At 42.1% G+C, this 23246-nt stretch overlaps 1 protein-coding gene across 2 annotated transcripts; it reads left to right on the top strand.

The window, feature by feature from the left end:
- The first annotated feature begins 34 nt into the window (after positions 1-34).
- Positions 35-22956, top strand: LRRC42 (leucine rich repeat containing 42). Of its 2 annotated transcripts, none has more exons than XM_040360438.1 (8): positions 35-211; positions 4006-4460; positions 7809-7940; positions 11687-11805; positions 12800-12888; positions 17406-17519; positions 21654-21738; positions 22414-22956. In XM_040360438.1, exons 2-8 carry the CDS (start codon positions 4009-4011, stop codon positions 22656-22658), a joined length of 1236 nt encoding a protein of 411 aa, XP_040216372.1. In that variant the 5' UTR covers positions 35-211; positions 4006-4008; the 3' UTR covers positions 22659-22956. The 2 variants fall into 2 exon arrangements, with proteins under 2 accessions (XP_040216372.1, XP_040216373.1); XM_040360439.1 differs by having other exon boundaries at positions 127-216.
- Positions 22957-23246: the final 290 nt, after the last annotated feature.

Raw genomic sequence — 23246 nt, 5'->3', positions numbered from 1 at the left:
ATCATAACCCGGAAGCGCAGGTGAAAAGGTGCTCGTTCTGCTGAGAGGAAAGGTTCCGGAAGACAAAGGTTCCTAGGGGCACCTTAGGCGGACGAGAGCTCCCCTGATAGATGTTCATTATCTTATCTCAGCTATGCCTGGAGTACTGAGAAATGAGCTCCCCGTCCTGCTATAATCCTCTCTATATGCTGGGCTACTGTACACTGCAGAGGTGAGGTATGAGATATAGTCTTCCATTACTCTCTCTATACTGGTATTTGGGGTTATATAGTCCTGGAGAAAGTTTCCCTCACTAATGTGATGATCTTATAGTTGGGGTGATGGGTTAGTGAACTATATTTAAGATAAATTGAAAAGGGGGGTTTCATGGTGCCACAGGTATAAACAAGGAATGTAATTATCATAAAATTATTTTATTAATATCCAAATATAAAAAGGAGTAAACAATGTTGACTCTCAAGAATAAAGACATGCATATAAAATTATCACAAATTATAAAAACAAAAAACAATAATGTACATCTAAAGCTATATGAATGCCTGGTGGGCGCTACATGTTTTATTTTTGCAAATATACAGGAGGGATTCACCCTCATTGCTGTATTATTATTATTAATAATAATAATAATAATATCATTATTATGATAAAATAAATATATATATATATATATATATATATATATATATATATATATATATATATATATATATCTCCATTTAGGCATGATCCTGATATATTTTTCTGGTGCTCACCCTGCGATTCCCATTGCTGGATTTTCATGCTCCTTTATCTGCCTCTTATATCTAAACAGGATTCTAACATATTTATTTATCATCTCTATTAAGGATGAGCTCCAGCGTGTTCGCATAGTACACGTGCAGAGCCCGCCAGGAAGTGTGCACGGCGCTGCGCTAATCACAGCCAGGGAGACATTTCCCGATCTCTGCAGCCTTGCATCGGGAAATGTCTCCCTGGCTGTGATTAGCGCAGCGCCGTGCAGACTTCCTGGCGGGCTCTGCACGTGTACTATGCGAACACACTGGAGCTCATCCTTAATCTCTATATGATGCATATCTCCCAACTTTTTTTATTGGAATGAGGGACACCTTTCAGCAAAAGTATGCAGGGATAAGACACACCCCTTGCCACGCCTCCTTAAAGGAAAATTGTACAAAAAAACAAGATTGGTTAAACCCACAAGTGCTTTTTTTTATTAATACTATTACTTTATTTTGTATTGGCTTTTGGAATTTACAAATGCAGCAATTTAGAAATTGGATGAAAGGTTTAGCACTGGAAAACACTTTTCGATAGATAAAAAGTGCATTTTATATACAACTATATAGATCAGACCAAAATGAGGGACAATGAGGGGTCAGAGGGACATTTCTCCAAATCGGGCACAATCCCTCGAAATCAGGGACAGTATGATGGGTAAGTCTATTGCCATCACACTTGTTCCCTTCTGTGATATCCATTAAGGATGAGCTCCGGCGTGTTCGCATAGAACACATGTGCGGAGCCCGCCAGGAAGTCGGCACCCGCGCTGCGCTAATCACAGCCAGGCAGACATTTCCCGATGCTCGGCTGCAGAGATCGGGAAATGTCTGCCTGGCTGTGATTAGCGCAGCGCGGGTGCCGACTTCCTGGCGGGCTCCGCACGTGTTCTATGCGAACACGCCGGAGCTCATCCTTAATATCCATACAGCCAGAGACCATCTGAGTTGGGCTTCTATTATACCCCCCTTTTGTTTTTTCTTTTCTTTTTATTGTTTGATTTTTGTCTATATAATCTCTTGTTATGATAACTCCTTTCTTATTATGATTGTGGTGTATTTACTATACCTACATATTCTGTTTGTATTTCCTTGTAGAAAATATGTGCCTTACAGCTCCTGAAGAAGCACTTGGCGAAACATGTAGAGCCCACCAGGCATTTATATAGCTACATATAGCTTTAGATGTACATTATTGTTTCTATCATTTGATCATTTTATATGCATGTCTTTATTCTTGTCAACCATGTTTATTTCTTTTTATATTTGGATATTAATAAAAAATACGTTTAGGATAATTACATTCCTTGTTTATACCTGTAGAACCATGAAAACCTTTCCGTTTTCTCTTAAACTCTTCAATTTGGGATGTGGGTGCCTTGAACTTTTGTGTTAGTGTAGCTATTGCAACTCCCATTGGTGAACTATAGTAAACTCCCATTCTGTATGAAGATGTAAATTGGCAGTGGGGAGCACTTATAGTGAGCCCAGATTTTACATTACTGAGGTAAGTACAAAAGACGTGTAAAGCCGACATTCTTTTCTTAGTTATTGATAGAGCGGAAGTTTCTGTTTGAATTTTATTTCCATCTGTGAACCCTATTGAGGACATTTTCCCTCACTTTCTGTCCCTGTGTCACCCATACATGAAATAGGGAGAGGGACTGTACCCAACACAGCATGGCATGGACAGCTGAAAAACCCTTGTCAGATGTTGAAACTTTTTTCTTATTTTGGAGAGAGAAAGAGAGGGTCATAACCCTTGTAAGGTTTATTTTTTCCCTCTTTGTCCCAATGGGGAGATTTCCCTTCACACCCTGTCCCATAGCCAAACAGGAAGTGAGACAAAATTCCTGTTAATAAGGGGCCTTTCTTGGGGACCCCCAGTTCACCAGAACTAGTCTCCCTATTAGAAGATTTGCCCTCTATTACTTTTCTGTGGACAACCCAAAATTTTAGTTTTCTTTTTCTTTCAATGATAATGGTAAACAGGATAAATGGAGAGGGGGAATCCCCCTAATGGGGTGTTTCGTCATATGAGACGACCCGTCAGAGTTTGTAACAGAAGTGACGTTCCATCGCCGCCATCTTGCTACACCCCGCACTCATCTGCAGTACATATACAGTGAGAAGTCAGCAAGCGGGCATCTTGTTACACGCACCGGAGTCTTGCATTTCACACTTATTTTTAACCGTAAACGTATCTTATTTTGTGAAATACAGTATTTAAAAATCCGTCTGACTGTTTTGATGTTGAATTTTAAAAGCAGCGGAAAGCCTGCTGACCTCAGAGGTTTGCTAATCTGACAACACTGCTGCTTTGAAAAATCAACATCAAAACAGTTGGATGGATTTCAAAATACTGAATTTCACTATATAAGCTGAGTTTACTGTTAAAAATAAGTGTGAAATGTAAGACTTCGGTGGGTGTAACAAGATGTCTGCTTGCCGCCTTCTCACTGTATCCTTACTGTAGAGACGACTGCGGGGTGTATCAAGATGGCGGTGACGGAACATCACTTCCATTACAAATTCTGATGGGTCGCCGAATTTAACGAAACATGTGAACAGACAGCAATAAAAACTGACAGGGGTTCTAATCCCTCTGTACAACATCAAATACAAAAAAAAAAGTTTTGCCTTTTAGTTTATACTTTAAAGCATACATGAGGTTGTAGAGTTCGGATCTACTTTAATTGGTGCTCTCCCAAATTGGCTTAGGGCAGGGCTCGACAAATCCCAGTCGCCAGGTCGCCATTTTTTTTGTGAGCTGGCGCCATCTGGTGGTGAGCCGTTGGTATTACAAGTTATTACCACCAGATGTGTGCTAGCGCCATCTGGTGGTGGCCGTTGGTATTACAAGTTAAGCATTACAAGTTAAACAGCAATTCTAATGTAATTTTTCACTATTTTTCACTGCCATCTTCTTCCCTCGAATTAGAACCCCCAAACATTATATATATTTTTTATCCTAACACCCTAGAGAATAAAATGGCGATCGTTGCAATACTTTCTGTCACGCCGTATTTGCGCAGCGGTCTTGCAAGCTTGCAAGCTCTTAGGGGGACAGGGACGGATGTAATGGTTCCTTATGCTTTAAAGTGCTGCATACATCTGAGAAATAAATATTGAATGGGAGGCAGAGTGCACATGGTAAACTGAAGTATATAACAGGATTATAACCAAAGTTATGATAAAGGTCCTAATCGTTTTCCTTCTTTATTTCAAGATTATGTTTAGGTCTTCAGAATCACAGAACGATGGGGACACAGGACCTGTCTACGTGCGTGAGAAGGGTCGGCTGTTCCTGGCAGGTTCACAGCCCTCAAATGTGAAGTCTTGTCCCCCTCGCCTGTTCTCTAAAGGTTTTTCTGTGGAGCTGTGTGTGAAGGAAGAAGATAACTGTAAACCCAAAGAAAAGCCATTTATCTTCACATACACAGAGGAGGGCAGCTTGCGTTATTCTGCAAAGTCTCTCTTCACCTTGGCTCTGGATCTTATTGCTGATAACATTCAGCATGTCGACTCCTTGCTGGGTTTTCCTGAACAGATCGCAGAGAGGCTGTTCACTGCCGCAGAGTCCAGGCAACAGTTCTCCAAACCACACAGCGGCCTTGTGGCCCTTCGTAAATTTACCGAGGCCTACGGGGATCTGATGCTGTCTTCACTGTGTCTGCGGGGCAAGTATGTCTTTCTCTAGGGCGATTAGCAAGCAGTGTATTTGTAGGTTTAAATAAGTTTGTTTTGCAGTGTTGTGCTGTATTTTATATATTTTATTAGATTCAATGTCTAGGACCCGCCCCGCCGACGATAGCAAACTACGGCCGCTGGAGGTGCTCACAGGGCTGGAGGAGATGACTAGGCACTCTGCCCCCTAGTTGATATCACTTCTGCCTTATACCCACAGGGGTCCTGGAACTTCTCCTCCAGCACTGTGAGTGCCTCCAGCGGGCATGTGTGTTTTTTTTTTTTTTTTTTAATCGGTGGGACAAGGACACTATGCAGATTTGGATTTGACGAGATATGTACTTTTTATTGTGAGTTGTTATAACATTTGTTATAATCTATTCATTGCTGCCCTAGATGGCGCTTCCCGTTCTATACAGTTCACACATACAGGAGCGGTGGGGGAAACCGCATGCGATTTACATAAGACTTGCAAAACATTCCTGTTCAAATCACATGCGATTCTTTGCAGTGTAATTTGAGCCCATTTATTTTGTATGGATGTAAATTGCACCGCAAAGTATCGATGAGTATCAGTACTTACCGTTTTTTTTTTGTTATCGGTATTGGTGCAACCCTAACCTAAATATATTTTTATTAGAAAATGTTCAAAAGTCTTGAAAAAAATATGGCTTGGCATCACAGACTGCTTAAAGTGGAGGTTCACCCTCAAAAAATTTCTGACATCACACGGAGTCGCGCCATCCTACCGACAGAATGACGGTGTTTTGTTATTTTTTTTCAGCACATACCTCTTAATCCCGATTTTCACCTCATGGCAATCCCGCGGGAGTGGGCGTTCCCAAGCACTGCCTGTGATTGACAGGCTTCCGAACGGCGCATACTGCGTGTCACAGGTTGCCGAAAAAACCTGAACGTCGGTGCGGCTCTATACGGCGCCTGCGCACCGACGTTCGGGTTCTGTCGGCAACCTGTGATGCGCAGTATGCGCCGTTCGGAAGCCTGTCAATCACAGGCAGTGCTTGGGAACGCCCACTCCCGCGGGATTGCCATGAGGTGAAAATCGGGATTAAGAGGTATGTGCAGAGAAAAAAAAAACCCACCGGCATTCTGTCGGTAGGATGGCGCGACTCCGTGTGATGTCAGAATTTTTTTTAAAGAGTGAACCTCCACTTTAAGAATGTGAATTTAACCTACTTAAGCAGATATGAGCAGACAATTTGAGAGGTGGTAACAAAAACCTATAACCAAATTGGCCCTGTCTAACCGTTTACATTGTAAACAGAGGCTTTTGTTTGCACATATTTGGAAATATATGCATAAGCTGTAGTGCCCACGCCAAGGGATCTCTGTATAATACTGTGGTTTTAACTCTAAATGTGCCCTTCCATGTGCACCTTGCTGCAAAGGCCAGTTATAGATTGGGGTGGTTTCCACTTTTTTTGTACGGTTGGACTAATTGGGTGCAGGGATGCCTTTGCTGGCATTGTGCTATTGCTGGGTGTCGCGTGTGTCCCTGTGCCTTTAAGGAGGGGTGGGCACCCTCCAGGCATACCTGCCCTTTAATGTATCCATTCTTCTATGTGCTCCTACTATAGGCTCTGTAAATTTCAAGTTAGGACTACAATATATACAGATTTCTCTTGGCTGGGCTTACTCATATATTTGCAAATATGTGCAAACAAAACACTGTTTTTAATGTAAACTGTTAGACAGGGCCAATTTGGTTGTTTTGCAGGTTGGTCAGCAAGTCTGCAAAGTTTGTAATAACATGAAACATTGTAACCAACTTCCTTCTTAGAGCAAATGTCTGTGTGTAGATGCAGGAAGTTTAACCACTTAAAGTCCAAATCTTTTTCTGACACTTTTTTTCTTAAGTTAAAATCAATATTTCTTGCTAGAAAATTACTTGGAACCCCCAAACATTATATATATATATATATATATATATATATATATATATATATATATATATATATATATATATATATGTGTATTATAGCAGAGACCCTGCAATATTGTATTTTATGTCGCACTGTATTTGCCCAGCGGTCTTTCAAATGCAATTTTTTGGGGGATAACAATACACTTCAATGAATAAAAGAAACAAAACAGTAAAGTTAGCCCAATTTTTTTCATTTTAATGTGAAAGATGATGATGCGCCACGAGAATCGTGAACTATCTTCTAAGCAAAAAAAAATGTGATTCTCATTTTAGCCAGAATCGTGCGGCTCTAAAAGGAATCATACAGTCATAGTATACATATCATCAATTCAACAATAATTTCACCCATCAAGACATTTTGATAATTTTCATTAGCATATTCATAACGGGAGGGGTGGGGGAGGATGGACTAAGGAATGCAAAATATAAGCAAATTAAACTCCAGTTGAGTTATAGACGATGGGGTGGGTCACAAAGGGCCAGGAACTCGATTACAAATCCCCTCTGTGACTCTGGTCCCTCCATGTTCATTCTATTCCAAACCTACTGGGGTTGATTTACTAAAGCACAAATGTCAGACCAAAGGCCCATGGGCTGAATCCGGCCCTCCAGGTCCTTTCATGTGGCCCTCACACCTCTCCTGCGGCTGCAGGGCCCCTCTTCCCCCGTCTCCACAGTCGGCAGCAGAGAGGAGGACAGAATTCCTCCTACAGATCCTGTTCCTCTCTGTGCAGCTGCTGCACCTTCTAGTCTCTGCCTCCCCTGGCCTCAGCGTTCAGCAGTCTCCAGCCCTCCTCTGGTCCTCCTTCAGACCCTGCACTTTCTGCTTTCCAGGCCCGCCTCCAGCTTTTTCCCAGCAGCATATGGTAAGGAGGAGGTGTACGGTGATGTAAGAGGGGGGCCCTCTTGACTTCAGATGGTCTTTCAGATACAACCAGCCCTTCGAAGGCAACCATAATGCTGATGCAGCCCGCAATGAAATAGAGTTTGACACCCCTCTACTAAAGACTGTGCAGTTGCACCAGTGCTTAGTAAATAAGGTAAAGCTTCACTTTACAAAGAATACCCAATCACATGAAAGGAAAATAAAAAGAACCGCATTTTTGCTTTCACATGATTGGACGACGGAAGTCAGCAGTTACTAAACTCTTAAGGGACTGCGCTTGCAAAGTGAGCAGTCTGCCTTTAGTAAACCAACCCCACTGGGTCTAGGTCGTCTTCATCCCCTGTGCTTGTGCTCTGTACATTACACGTGGTGTTCAGCAGAGTAAAATCTACTTTTCAAATGGGGATCCCATTATCACTTAATTATTTTATTTTTTTCCTGTATCCCCTCTATTTAATATAAATTCTACAATCACATGTATACGAATCTAATGGGATAATTTTGATGTGTACAGGTACCTCCTAGTGTCCGAGAAGTTGGAAGAGATTAAATCATTTCAAGATCTATGCAGTTTGGACTTGTCATGTTGTAAATTAGGGGATGATCATGAATTGCTGCAACATATTACCTCTGACACTCTGAACAGGTATGTAGACATGATTGCAGCACTACTTAATTGAGAATTCCATCCAGGACTATACCTTGTTTTACATAGGATATGCAGATGTCGCTGTACTGAAACCTAATCCGTTCCATTTTCCAGAAAATATAGTTAGGCCGGCTTATCTACAGATAAGCCGACCTAACTCTGAATCTGCACCGACCTATGTTTAAGTGTATTCTCTAACAGAGATACACTTAAACATATCTAAGATACGACGGCTTGCGCCGTCCTATCTTAGATTGCAATGTTTCTGATGGCCGCTAAGTGGCGCTTCCATTGCGGCCGGCGTAGATTATGTAAATGAGCTTGTAAGCCGATTCACGAACGTACACCCGGCCGCCGCAGTCGAATTACGTCGTTTCCGTAAGGCCTAAAGTTATTCCACCTATGAAGTGGAATAACAATGTTAAAGTATGGCCGCTGTTCCCGCCGCAAGGTTCGAATTTTTTACGTCGTTTGTGTAAGTCGTCCGCGAATCGGGAGTTACGTCGTTTACGTCCACGTCGAAATCAATAGGCCCGTACGGCGTACTTAGCCGCAATGCGCACTGGGAAATGTAGGCGCCCGGCGCATGCGCAGTAGCAAAGAACATCAAAAAAACGTGAGGTCAAGCCTCATTTCCATACAACACGCCCCCCTCCAACCAATTTGAATTAGGTGCCCTTACGCCCGCCCGCTTTAGGCTACGCCGCCGTATATTAGCAGGTAAGTAGATTGAGAATCACTACTAGCCTAGCTAATTTACGGCGGCGTGGCCTAAACACACTAAGCTACGCCGCCCTAACTTTATTCCACTGTACGTGAATCTACCTATTTGTATTTGCAGCTTGTCTTCTAAAATTATACCTTCAATATGTCACAAAAAGAATATGTTCAGTCAAATCCTAACTAAGCCTAAACCTACTCCCACCACCAATCTAAGACTATTCTAACTACCCTGTGAAAGAAAAGAAGTTGAAAGATGCTGAAGCCACTCCGGTCCGGTCACATGATGGAGTTCCAGCTCTGGCTTCAGTGTAGAGGAGAGGCGGCAGCGACGACGACTGCATTGTCTGGGTGATGATGTCACCCATAGGCTTACTATGGTGCATCTGTTGTTGGCTGTCCCTCCTCTACACTGAAACTGGCGCTGGGACCCAATCATATCGCAGTCCACATGGGAGGCTTTTCTGGCTCTCAAGACCAGCTGTCATTACTTCAACTATGGTGCACGACAACAAGTTGTGTAACATCTCCGTAAAAGTTCTACAAGAGCCACTCTACCATCCTTGTGTCATCGCGGTTTTCAGTGGGCGCATCCTTTTGTGAAGATCTCCTGAAAATGCCCCGTCTCATTAAAGGGGTTGTAAAAGCAGAAGGTTTTTCATCTTAATGCATTCTATGCATTAAGATAAATAGCTTTCTTTGTGCATCAGCCCCTCTAATACTTACCTGAGGTTTTCTCTGTCCTGCGATTTCCACGAGTGTCTCAGCCTTCCGAGATTCTCCTTTCTGATTGGCTGAGACACCGCACCTTTTGGCTTCCGCTGCTGTCAATCAAAGTCGGCTAGCCAATTTGGAGAGAGGGGACAGGGGCCGGGTCGGGGGTCTGTGTCTGAATGGACACACAGAGCTGTGACTCTGCTTGGGTGCCCCCATAGCAAGCTGCTTGCTGTGTGGGCACTGAACAATCGGGAGGGTCCAGGACCACTGAAGAGGGACCTGAGAAGAGGAGGATCTGGGCTGCTCTGTGCAAAACCACTGCAACAAGAGCAGGTAAGTATAACATGTTTGTTATTTTTATAGAGAAAGTGTCAGCACACATCAATATCACAGGAGGTTCAAGGAATAATGGGACATGGGTTTTCAGAGAGCTGCTCAGGTGTGACATGTGGCAGCTCAAAGGACAAATAAATAGTTTTGGTTGTATAAATGTGGATAAGTGTTTTCAAGGTTCAGTTAGGGGTAAAGCGATATTAAACCCAAAAGCAAACATTTTATTATATTGCAGCTTACCAATACTTAGATGTGATGCCTGCATTGGTTTTCTTTTTAGGCTTTCTTTCCATTATTTGTATCTGGTGATCTAGCCAGTAAGTCTTATATTTTTAAACAGAACATGCTGTCCTTCAGATGTAGCAGTTGGAGGGATGGGACAAACCATATAACACTGATAGGGGTGCGTACGATGGTCAGCTTTTATTTATGTAAAACCTTTATCTCAAAGGGAATGAAAACTGTTGCTGTAACTGCTTTAAAAAAAATATTAGCTGGAGTTTGGCTTCAATTTGTTAGTGTATCCAAATCTGCTAGGACATCTAACACTCCCCTCCCTCTAGACCGGGGGCTGGCAACCCAATCGATCGCAACCTGACCTGTCCAAGCCTGCCACCTTATAGATCACAGCGGTGGTTTACAATTTGTACAGTTGAGTCGAGAGAAGTACAAAGAAAGGGGCTGGGAGAGACAGTGTCTGTGCTAGGGAAGCCAAAGGGTGGGGCACATCTCGCAAAGCAGGTAACTGAAGGCTGAAGGTGAAAAAGCTGCAGGGGCTCTGTGCCAGGAGGCTCTAATCACAGGTTCTCGGGGGGGGGGGGGGGTTGGCATTATTATGGAAGGCTGCTGCCTATAATATACATGTATGTACCTGCTAGACATTAGCATTTATTTTGCATTGTAGTGGCAGCTTCCTGAGAGTAGAAAACAGGCAGCTGCTTGTTAAACACCACTGACTGCTGCACTGTGCCTTATGTACATCTGACCTCTGCTTACATTCCACTGACCCTGCGCTATGTTACTACTTACCTCTGAACTCTGACCCCTGTCCTCTGCCCTAATGATCTTATATTCTGCTACCCTACAAACTACTGACCTCTGTACACTGCCCAACAAACACCTGCATCAGACTTGTGGGAGGGAACAACAGTTTATCGCTGAAGCTACCTTTTAGGACCCATTCACATCCGAACGTGGAGCGTTTCGTGCCAGTTTATAGCATTGCCCCTGCGATCTGCAGTTGGTGTCAGCGCAAAGTTAACGACACCCCAAACACGGGTCACAAAGGCAGTGCGTTTGCCTGCACTGTATTGCATGGTACAAAAGTACCATGTAATCCAGTTGCAGTAAAAAAGTGATTTGAACTGCATGTGATTCACATGCAGTTCCCAGTGTAAATTTGCCCTTATGGTAGGCTAAGGTGTTTTTTTTTTTTATTTTTTTTTATTTTTTTTCCCCACTGACCTTTTTTGTTTTATTATATATTTGTTTTTTCTTAATGCTATCCTTTTTATTGGGGCCTTGCTAGTTAATTTCGTAAAAAATATTGCTCAAGTGGCTCTTCACCTCTCAAAGGTTGCCTACCCCTGCCTTAGACTGACAATTCTGCTATCCAAAGGTGTCCCCTGTTCTCCTTCATCCAGAGTGTAGGCACTCTAATACAGGAGGTGTGTTACTAACCAGATCGATAGGTGAAAACGGCGGAGCGTAAAAAAAAGCAAAAAACGCAGCCCACCACATCTAATAATTGGTAGGCTTCAACATATATATATATATATATATATATATATCTTAAACAAAGAAAGGGTCGGGTGTTGGGGTTTGGTTAGGAGTTATAATAAACATTTAAAAAGTGTGTGTGTGTGTGTGTATTATTTTATTTTTATTTTTTTATGTATACTGTTCTTGAGTACCCATTGTTTTCTGTGTATATCTGCCATTATAACATGTAGCTTGTTTTGCTCTCTATGCAGCTTGAGAGAGCTCTACCTAAGAGATAATTGCCTGTCTGATGCTGGGATCAGGAAAATGACGGCTCCAGTGAGGATCCTACACAGGGGACTGGGAAGCCTGACACTGCTGGATCTTTCTTGTAAGTCTATTCTTACAGTTTGTATCTTTTTATTTGGCAAGATGTACATTGCCAACAGCAAATCTCATTACTTGCAGAGATATTTGTATTTATAAGGGCTACCTATTTAATTTAATACCTATTGTAAGGGGTTCGCTCGGTAGCGGGGGGGGGGGGGTGTGACCCCCCTGGATGGGTTCACTACACACAGAACGATACAGAGAAACAGCCGAAGACGGTTGAAAACAAAGATTTTGGTTTATTCTTCCATCTTGCTGGAAACAAGTGCAAGCATCCAAACAGCATAAACAAAATCAAACATAAAATAAACCCTGGCCACTTGGGGCGTCTACCTTCACCACACAGGAACCTATCTATGGAGTCTGGCACAGCCTACTGCTGAGCAGACACTGCTGGTCATACAGCAGAAAAACAAATAGTCTTTTTGATTTTTTTATCACATAGAAAAATCAACAGCACCTCACCTCTTCAGAAGTATTTCTGTTCACTGTTCTCCTTCACTCAAAAAGCCTCAGGATGCAGCAATCAGTAGTAATCCTTGATTACTTATAGAGGCCTTAATTGCCTCATTCTGAACAGCTGAAGTTTTTCAACAGCCTTAAATCTTTCTGGCTGCTTCTGCAGCCAACACTTGATAATAATTGGTATATTGTCTAAATAAGGCAGAAATGTATCTCCCGTCTGTGACAACACCCACAGATTTACCTGACTTCCTGTCACACTATGTTTAAAGAAAATCGATACTGTCAAACATGTAGAGGGAGGCTGCTGCTGCTAACCTTCCCTTCTACAAATTTTAGTTTCCTGACTGTCATGCTGTTCCATTGGCTTTAACACTGAGTCACAGAACCCCCCCCCCCCCCCAATAAAAAATGGGCATATCAGGAGTTGTTTTTTTAGTAACTTCACTGGCTACATGCTTGTTGGGGTCAGTGGCTTGGTAAATTTTAAAAGCCGGAGACAGACAGGAACTTTTTTCATATTTCTATTCTAGGTAACTCCGGAATCACAGATGTGGGGCTCAAATTCCTGTTTGTTTTTAAACAACTCCAGTTCTTGGACCTTTCTGATACAGGTGTGCAGGTAAGGGAAACTATATACCACTTCAGTCCCAGAGCACTCTTCCCCACACAAGGTCAGAGTGCTTCTAAGATTGTATCGGAGATGTTTGTTTTACACCCTGTAAGTGTAGAAACACTGAAAGAGAAAGACGTGTCTAAAATAGACTACACCAGACTCACACAAAACGCTTATCAGTACAGTAATGACCTATATACAGAAAATGCGTACAAAGAACTGTATTCTTTCTAAAGCCCCATACACAAGATCTGACTTTTTGCCAACAAACTTCAAAATCTGCAAGTTTTCAAAAAAAATCCAACCGTGTGTACAAACTTTTTCAGTTTTCATCGGACAAAAGTTCGCTCTGCAAACGGACAAACCTTTCGGCAACAAAAGTCCTACGGTGCAAAGTCGTGTGTACAGAAATCCATCAGACTTTTGTCCGAAGTACAAATACGCATGGCCAGAACCAATGTTAAAATCAACCAACAATAGCAGAAGTTAACCAAAGGGTGGCGGTAAAGAGCAGAAAGATCACGTGATAAGTTTTGGAAAAGTTTGCAGAAAAGTCCTGCCATGTGTATGCTATGGGTGTGCCCGGCCAACTCCCTTTGGACAAAAATCCATGGAAAAGTTTGTTTGAAGTCCAACCGTGTGTACGAGGCTTAATACTTATACTTACCTCCACTGTGAAGCTCGTTTTGCACAGAGTGGCCCCGATCCACGTCTTCTGGGGTCACTCGGCGGATGTCTCTGGTCCTCCCCGCAAGAACTCCACACATCTATGCGAGCTCCCTCGCGTTGTGTGGAGTCCTTGCGGGCGCGCTCCTGTGATACAGCGAGTGGCCATAGCCGCTCATTGTATCACTCGGCCCCGCCCCTCGGCGCGCCGCGTCATTGGATGTGATTGACAGCAGCGCCAGCCAATGGCTGCGCTGCTTTCAATGCATCCGTTCTAGCCAATTAACAGTCATGCTGAGCGGCGAAGAGGATGTCGGGGCCGAGTGCGGGACTTGCAAGGGGTCAGGTAAGTATAACGGGGGGGGGGGGGGGGGGCAGTATAGTCGGAAGTTTTTTCACCTTAATGCATTAAGGTGAAAAAACTTTTACCTTTTACAACCCCTTTAAGACATTTTATTGTACACAAAGATATTAAAATGCATGCCACCCCTACATCCTTTATAGCAGGGATATGCAATTAGCGGACCTCCAGCTGTTGCAGAACTACAATTCCCATGAGGCATAGCATGACTGACCGCTACAAGCATGACACCCAGAGGCAGAGGCATGATGGGACTTGTAGTTTTGCAACAGCTGGAGGTCCCCTAATTGCATATCCCTGCTTTATAGGTACCCAGCAGATAACTCCTAACAACCACATGTGAATAAAGTTGTAGAAAAATTGCACTTTCCTAATTAGAACTGTTTAACAAACATCCAACTTATACTATGTGAACATAAAAGAAAAAATGAGTCAAAGATAAATCATTTCACAAGTTTTTCCACCTTTTAATGTGACCTATAAACTGTACAACTCAAATAACAAACTGAAATCTTTTAGGTGGAGGGAAGTAAAAATAAAATAATATGGTTGCATAAGTATGCACACCCTTAAACTAATACTTTGTTGAAGCACCTTTTGCTTTTATTACAGCACTCAATCTTTTTGGGTATGGGTCTATCAGCATGGCACATCTTGACTTGGCAATATTTGCCCACTCTTCTTTGCAAAAACACTCCAAATCTGTCAGATTGCGAGGGCATCTCCTGTGCACAGCCCTCTTCAGATCACCCCACAGATTTTCAATCTGATTCAGGTCTGGGCTCTGGCTGGGCCATTCCAAAACTTGAATGTTCTTCTGGTGAAGCCATTCCTTTGTTGATTCAGATGTATGCTTTGGGTCATTGTCATGCTGAAAGATGAAGTTCATCTTCGTGTTCAGCTCTCTAGCAGAAACTTTAAGGGTTTGTGCCAATATTGACTGGTATTTGGAACTGTTCATAATTCCCGCTATCTTGACTAAGGCCCCTGTTCCAGCTAAAGAAAAACAGCCCCAAAGCATGAACTGCCACCACCATGCTTCACTGTTGGTATGGTATTAATTGGTGATGTGCAGTGTTGTTTTTGCACCAAACATATTTGAATTATGGCCAAAAAGTTCAACCTTGGTTCATGAGACCATAACACATTTCCCACATGCTTTTGGGAGACTTCAGATGTGTTTTTGCAAAATTTAGCTGGGCTTGGATGTTTATCTTCCTAATGCCACGTACACACGGTCGTTTTTTGTGATGGGGGAAAAAAAATAAAATTTTTAAAAATGTCATCTAAAATGACCATGTGTGGGGGAAAACGTTGTTTTATGTCTTCTGAAAAACGAAAAAAAAAATTCGAACATGCTTCAATTTATTTAGTTTTTCAAAACGTAGTTTTTTGTGTCATAAAAAAATGACCGTGTGTGGGCTAAAACGACGTTTAAAACAACGTTTTTAGACCCGCGCATGCTCAGAAGCAAGTTATGACGCGAGCTTGAATGGAACAGAGTGCCGCTGTACGTGCTGAACGTAACCGCGCTTTGCTAGAGCATTTTGAAAAAAACGATGGTGTGTAGGCAACGTCGTTTTTTAAAATGAAGTTTTGAAAAACTTTTTTTTTTTTTTCATGAGAAAAAACAAGGTTTTTTTACAAGACAAAAAACGACTGTGTGTACGCGGCATTAGAAAAAGCCTTTGTCCTGCCACTCTACCCCATAGCCCAGACATATGAAGAATACGGGAGATTGTTGTCACATGTACCACACAGCCAGTACTTGCCAGATATTCCTGCAGCTCCTAATGTTGCTGTATGCCTCTTGGCAGCCTCCCTGACCAGTTTTATTCTTGTCTTTTCATCAATTTTGGAGGGACGTCCAGTTCTTGGTAATGTCACTGTTGTGCCAAATCTTTTCCACTTGATGCCTGTCTTCACTGTGTACCATGGTATATCTAATGCCTTGGAAATTCTTTTTGTTTCCTTCTCCTGACTGATACCTTTTAACAATGAGATCCCTCTGATGCTTTGGAAGCCCTCTGCAGACCATGGCTTTTGCTGTGGGATGCGACAAATAAATGTCAGGAAAGACCTACTAGAACAGCTGAACTTTATTTGGGGTTAATCAGAGGCACTTTATATGATGGCAGGTGTGTACTGACTCCTATTTAACATGAGTTTGAATGTGATTGCTTAATTCTAAACACGGCTACATTCCCACTTATCAGATCTTGTGATCTTAAAGTAAAATTGAATATCCAAGATATAACCTTAATCTGATATTAGGTACTCATACTTATCTAGTTGCATTGAGAATGGACAATGGTAAATGCTCACTATTACCATATCCAAACATTCATTCTTTGGTAGCCCCCCAAAAGACTTCCTAACAGTAGGAAAAATTATTTGTATTCATACGATTCCACATAGACCACAAACTCTATGGGTACAGTTCAAAAGTCAGGATCCATCCAGTTAAAAGAGAAGTTTGGATTTTAATAAAATTAAAATTATCACCTAGGTGGATGCAACATCACTCCTATGCGGCATCTGTCCCCCGCTGCTTCTAAGACTGGGAACTGAGCAATCCAAATACTAATTGCTCAGTTCTCAGTCTTCAGTGAGCAGAGAGCTGGTGACTGTCAGCCACAGCTCTTTGCTCTGCCCCTTCAGCGCTCACTGGAATGCTGGGCTCTGAAGGGGGCGGGAACAGTTCACTCAGGCTCTCAGTGGCTTCCTGAAAGGCTGAGCCAGCTGCCGGTCCAGGTATCTGGATGGATCCCGACTATAAGGTCAGGATCGATCCAGAGCCTGGAATGGCTGAGTGACTTTAGCCCTTCCACTGTCAGCTGAAAATGGACCAAGTAGTACAGATTGAACTGCACTCTTTTGATCCACAGAAGAAGTAGGGCAAAAATAGTTTTGATTATACTTCTCCTTTTTAAGCTTGTATTGCTCTTCTTTCTCTTCTGCAAAAAAGGTAAAAGTTCTCCCCTCCACAAGAGGGCATCCTAAATTATCTACATGATGATAGTGTAATTTGTAGCTCGTAAAACCTAGCAGCAATATCAAGGTCATCTGTTCACTGACAGCATTTTCATATACAGTGGGGAAAAAAAGTGTTTCCTATATATCCTCGGACAGCTTATAGTCCAAGCTGGTGGGGCCGGAAAAACTGGTTGGGTGAATAGTGCGCATTCCTATTTTCCTTAGGATGGATCTTCTTGTGAAATATTTATATACAGGATTTCAGAGTCCCCAGTAGTTGCTTAACTCCTAATTCTAGCCCAAGTCAATGTAACTTCCTCAGCAATCCATAGCGGTGGAGGTCTGCATCAGAAAAGGAAAAGTTTTTTTTAGAGTTAGTTTTTGCTTTCTAATGTGGTACCTTGTGCGTCCACCTACCATTGATCTGGGATAAAAATATGTGATTCTAATCTATATGTTTCTTAGATTCACGGAACCTTAATTCTATGACCTTGGTTTTGTTTCTTTTCTTTGTCGATAGGATTCCATTGTCACACGCAAGGCAATAGAAACAAGGATGGGACTGCTCCTTTCCCTAAAACCTCTATCTCAGTTTGATCACATAGACTGCACGACTCAAGGCTGGGCTGAACAGGTACCTCTAAACCACACTGCTCTCTTACAGTATAATCCAAAGGAAACTATGACTGATATGTATAATTGCATTGCATGTAACGCTCCCACTGTTTACCTGGTAAAACAAACAGAGGCAAGGTTACAGCAGTGGAAACCCAAACAGAGAAAATGCTTACAGACTTGAAACACGCAAAGCCTGTTGATACAAACAGCTGTAAATACAATAGGATAAGAGGAAAAGATTACATAGATTTGTTTTAGGAACTCTGGTCATGCATAGAAAAAATAAATGCAGAATTAGAGACCATAAGCTGCATTGAATACATTTGATATAGTTTTATAAAGCTGAATTTTTTTATTTATTTTTTTGCTAAATGAAATCGTGGAACCTGTACTACCACCTACAGCAGCCGTTCACCACAAGAATTCTTAAAATGTAATTTTAGCTTTCAGGAAACCCCTGCTAATATAATCTACAGCAGTGGTCATCAACCCTGTCCTCAGGGCCCATTAACAGGCCAGATTTTATGTATTACCTTGAGGGAGATGCAGACTAGAATACTGCAATCACTGAGCAGCAAATGATATCACCTGTGATCTATTTCAGTTATCTTGCAAACCTGACCTGTTAGTGGGCCCTGAGGACAGGGTTGATGACCACTGATCTACAGCTTATAGTACATTAGTGTGGTGGTCAGTGGGAGGAATGCCTCACTTAACATTGGTGGTTAGTGGAAAGAGTGTCTCTTTATGTTGGTGGTCAGTGGGAAGAATGCTTCTTACGTTGGTGGCCCATGGGAAGAATGGCCCATTTACATTTATGGTCCGTGGGAAGAATGTCCCCCTAACATCGGTGGACAGTCGGATAAATGCCCCTTTTACAAATATCTAAAATTATTTATGGTGTTGATGATTACTAATTTTAGAGGCAAAAATTGCTCATTGCTTAAGGAACTAGTAACCTCTGGAGGACCCCATACTGTAGGTCAGAAATGCTGACCTACAGTATGGATGTGATGTGTGCTGTATGTTCTGACAAGTGGGAGAATGTGATAACTCAACCAGCACACTGGATTCCCACTATATAGAGGGCAGTGTACTTGCCTAAATTATGGAAGCTCATTCAAAAAGATATATATTCTTTATTAAAAATGTATTAATCAGATACAAAATGACACAATGCAAAGGGTTTGAAAATATACATAATTGCTATATAAATAATGCTTCATTTAAATAATATGATTGTAATATCACAAACATATGTACATGATTTAGATATATCTTAATGTAACAGAAAAAAATAAATGTTAGTTTAATGTAAACCATACAGCTGTATAGAACAAATTCTTAAATGTTTTGAATGGGAATAACGATGAACCAAAGGAGCAGTTTATATGTTTTTAATATAGAATAGTGTGCAAACGTCAGAAAAGTAATGAAAAATATTTAGAGTGGACCTGTGTTCAGATTATGGACAATTAAGTATTTGCATATTCTTAACAAGTAGTAAAAAACTTTAAAACAAGACATCCCTTAAAGTACAGCCAAAGCATGTTTGCTGAAGCCCGCTGTCAGCTGATGTCACAGAGCCGGTTTAGGCTTGGCAAGATCACGACCATATGGTCAGGATCCACCCACATGCCTGGATCGGCACCCAGCTTGGCCTCTTAGCAAGCCACTGAGAGCCTGAGCTGGCTGCTCCTGCCCCCTCCACAGCTCAGCGTTCCAGTGAGCGGGGGGGTTCCAGAGCAGAGAGCACTGCTCAGGCAGCCCTGAGAAACGGGTGATCAGTGGAGTTTGCTCCCTCGGTTCTCATTGTTGGAGACGGCAGGGGACAGATGCTGCATCCAGCTAGGTAAGTATGATTCTTACAAAAAATCAGACCCCATTTTTCTTTTTTTTTTTTTTTTTAAATGCTAATTTTAGTGCCTTTGTTGTGAAATTTAAAGATACATTTTTCCACAACGGCCGTTGTTAAAGAGACAAATGAGAGTTTGTTTTTCAAAGTGCTTTTACTGCTTGTTGAGAATATGTAATACTTTAATGTGCATAGTCTGGGCACAGGTTCACTGTTTATGTGGGCAAACTATGCATTGGCTGAAACATAAAAACAAAGCACCGCAATGCTAATGTTCAGAGGAATGTGGGCCCCTTTTTTCTACATGTTCTTAGACAGGGGACTCTTGTAGAGTGCAGATCGGAGTGGTATATTTAAGGACACATTTCTGGTCAAGAGTAAGTACGGACATTACGCATAAAGTAGTAGAGGTGAGTGATAGTCCTTGTAATTTTTAATAGTACAGGCAGTATTTAGCCACTGCGAGGTGTTTTAGGATGGTGGAACATGGGTGAATAACAAATCAACACCATGGGTGAGATTTACTAAAACTGGCGTACACAGAGTCTGGTGCAGCTGTGCATAGTAACCAATCAGCTTTTTAGGTTTTATTGTCAAAGCTTAGTTGAAGCTGATTGGTTACTATGCACAGCTGCACCAGGTTCTGTGTGCTCCAGTTTTAGTATCCCCCCCCCCCCCATGATTATTGAACACCATTACACTGCCTGTTTAAGGTTGGGTTCACATATGTGTGACCGCAGTTCACAGCATGGGGTGCGGTGCATCCTTGTTCACCAGTTTAGGTGCGAATCGGGTCAAAATTTTTGCCATAATTTACACCTGAATCGGACCCAAAGACACACATGACCCTTTTGGAATATGAACTGCAGACGCCCCTCGGGCACACTCGCATGTCATGTGAATTGGATGCGCATCCAATTCACACATATGTGAACCCAGCCTGACAGGAAATGTGCTACAACCCCAATTAATCCTTTTGCAGCTGTAGCTAGCTGTTTTTTCCTGCGTCTTGCTGATCTTTGGCCTTAATACCTCGAGTCCCTGACCTGGACCTGAAGATTTGTTTTCGGTCAGTAATTCAAAGTATTAAAGTTAGAGGGCCATATCCACAGAAGAATTACGCCGGCGTATCTATTGATACGCCACATAATTTCAAAGTTCCCGTGTCGTATCTTTGTATCTACAAAACAAGATACGACTGCATCTGGGCTCGATCCGACAGGCGAACGTCTTGGTACGCCGTTGGATCTTAGGTGCATTGTTCTGGCGGCCGCTAGGTGGTGTTTCCGTCGAATTCCGCGTTGAGTATGCAAATTAGCTAGATACGGCGATCCACGAACGTACGTCCGGCGCATTTTTTTGTCGTTTGTGTTTGGCTTTTTCCGGCGTATAGTTACCCCTGCTATATGAGGCATACTCAATGTTAAGTATGGCCGTCGTTCCCGCGTCAAATTTTGAATTTTTTACGTCGTTTACGTAAGTCGTTCGCGAATAGGGATTTGCGTAGAATGACGTCACCGTCGGTTTAATTTCGAGCATGCGCACTGGGATACCCCCACGGATGGCGCATGCGCCGTTCAAAAAAACGTTGTTTACGTCGGGTCACGATGTATTTACATAAAACACGCCCCCGTCACATCAATTTGAATTGCGCGCCGTTACGCCGCCAAAGATACACTACGCCGCCGTAACTTATGGCGCACATTCTTTGAGGATTCGGGGAAAAAAAGTAAGTTACAGCGGCGTAGTGTATCTTGGATACGCTACGCCCAACGGAAATATGCGCCAGGGTACGTGGATCTGGTCCAGAGTGTCTGAATAACAGCCAGAACACTAGCATTGTCGGAAGGAAATCCACAATGACAGGCCCAGTACTCCATGACAAATTTTAATACAGATTCAGATTCCTGGAGTCCTGCTGAAGTCTGTCCCTATCTATGTGAGGGTCTATGCTGATGGACTTGATGAGTTTTTGTGTGCATGGCATCAATGAAGAATCGTCGGAATGAATAAGCTACATGGGTGGCAGTGTGTGCCGCGGCAGATATTGGAGGAGGACGCAGTGCTTAATCTGTGATTGAAGTAAATATTTCAGACTAAATTATATACTCCTTGCCTGAAAAGAGGAATGTTAACGTCGGAAGGGTTGGTAAATGTTGATAAGCACCAACGTTTGCAAAAATGTTTTCCTCAGCATAAGATTTAAGAAGGCATTCTGTATATGTATCTGTGTTGTATTGTATTAGTACAGTATGATCTGAGACTAGTCCACTTAGTTTGAATCTTGTATTTCAGCTTTTGAATCAGTGGAACACAGTGGTTGCATCAGCTGCTAAGCCAAAAGAGTCCCTGAAATCCAGGACTGCAGCTCAGCACTTTTGTAAGTGTCTGGAAATACTTTCATATCATCGTATATAATTTTGTGTGACATGCATATTATACACTGAATTTTTTCACAATTTTACCAGGTTTATGGTGCGTTTTTTTCATAGGTCATGTGACTCAAAAATGCAACACGAATGCGTTTTTTGCCACGTATTCAATTGGGAGGTGAGTCACCAAAAATGCAACAAGCAGGATTTTTAACACCCCAACAGACCAGTGTGAAGACATATATAGAATTTAAAAGGAGGCATTTTATTTATTTGTTTACTTTTCTTGCACTTTTTTTTACCGCAAAAGTGCTTTAAAAAATGCTCAGTGGGAAAGCAGCCTATCGGCCAAAAAGGGGCCGAAAATAAATTCATATTCATTTTAAATTCTTGATATTAATAAAAAAAAATCTAAAATAATACAATTCTATATTAAAAATAAATAATAATCTTTTTTTTTTTTTTTCTTTAACTGTCCATTTCGGTTTTGGTTTTCTGCCAAGGACATCGTGAATTTTCAGCTTTGGTCCAGAATTTTCATTTTGGTGCACCACCATTGGGGACCTTTGCATAATTTTCCCCACTTGATTTACTTGCTGTGGACATTACTTGTGGACCCCCCCCCCTATTATTGTAAATCGATGTCATGCAAATAATTGATAAATGGTTTGTTGTTATTATAGATGGAAAAGAAAAGGTAAACCAAAGAGATCTGCAGGCCTCTACCATAAATTTTTCAGCAATCACACAATTTAGACCACTGCAGTTTTACAGTCAGGACAAAGGGATATCTACAACCCTATCGGGACAATTTCCAGTGAAAAGGACTCGTGATGATAAAACTCAAGACGCCGTCTCTTCCGCTCCTGCAAAAAGACTTTGTGTGTCTTTGTCTGCAGAGGACTTGAACTTGCTAAATTCTTACTGAGCCACGTCTAAGCTAGTTCTGTCTCCACGATCAAGGAGGAGACACACTGAGTACACACTGTTTATTTGGGTGTTGGCCATATTGCTTGGTATTATATAGCACAGAGAACATCTGTACCTATGTGATACTGCATGGTTCCAGCAGGAAAATAGAGAATGCTTTACTAAAGGTTGGATAAGATTTGCCTTAGCCTGGGGTTACTTGGTTTGTCAAACCTTAGATACGAACCTTCATTTACAAAAAGACCCAACAACCTCTTAAGAGAATGACAGATTCCACACTGCAAAATGATAAATATTTGGGCCCATATTCTGAGTAAAGTTACGATGGAGTAACTCAGGATACTCCATCGTAACTCCCTTTTTTGGCCAGTGTATCCATGCTCCTGATTCTTAGAATCATTTTTGCATAGATACACTTAAGATCCGCCATCTGTAAGTCACTTACACTGGCGGATCTTAAATGCAATGACGCCGGCCGCCGCTAGATGGCATTTACATGAAGGACTCATTTGCGTATGCAAATGATCCTTCTACGCCGATTCCCGAACGAGTTCGCGTCGCGTAACCGTCGCTAACGTCGTTTGCG

Source organism: Rana temporaria, chromosome 7 (genome assembly GCF_905171775.1).
Source record: "Rana temporaria chromosome 7, aRanTem1.1, whole genome shotgun sequence".
In the NCBI taxonomy this organism is placed as follows: Eukaryota; Metazoa; Chordata; class Amphibia; order Anura; family Ranidae; genus Rana; species Rana temporaria.
The sequence above is the reverse complement of the archived record's forward strand: the minus strand, read 5'-3'. Positions and strand labels throughout refer to the sequence as shown.

What these genes read in the sequence shown, in the direction of transcription:
- LRRC42 (XM_040360438.1), top strand. Translation starts at nt 4,009, where the DNA reads ATGTTTAGGTCTTCAGAATCACAGAACGATGGGGACACAGGACCTGTC. An exon ending in ACCTCTGACACTCTGAACAG is followed by an intron (nt 7,941 to 11,686) that starts GTATGTAGACAT and finishes CTCTCTATGCAG; the next exon opens with CTTGAGAGAGCTCTACCTAA. An exon ending in GACACTGCTGGATCTTTCTT is followed by an intron (nt 11,806 to 12,799) that starts GTAAGTCTATTC and finishes TTTCTATTCTAG; the next exon opens with GTAACTCCGGAATCACAGAT.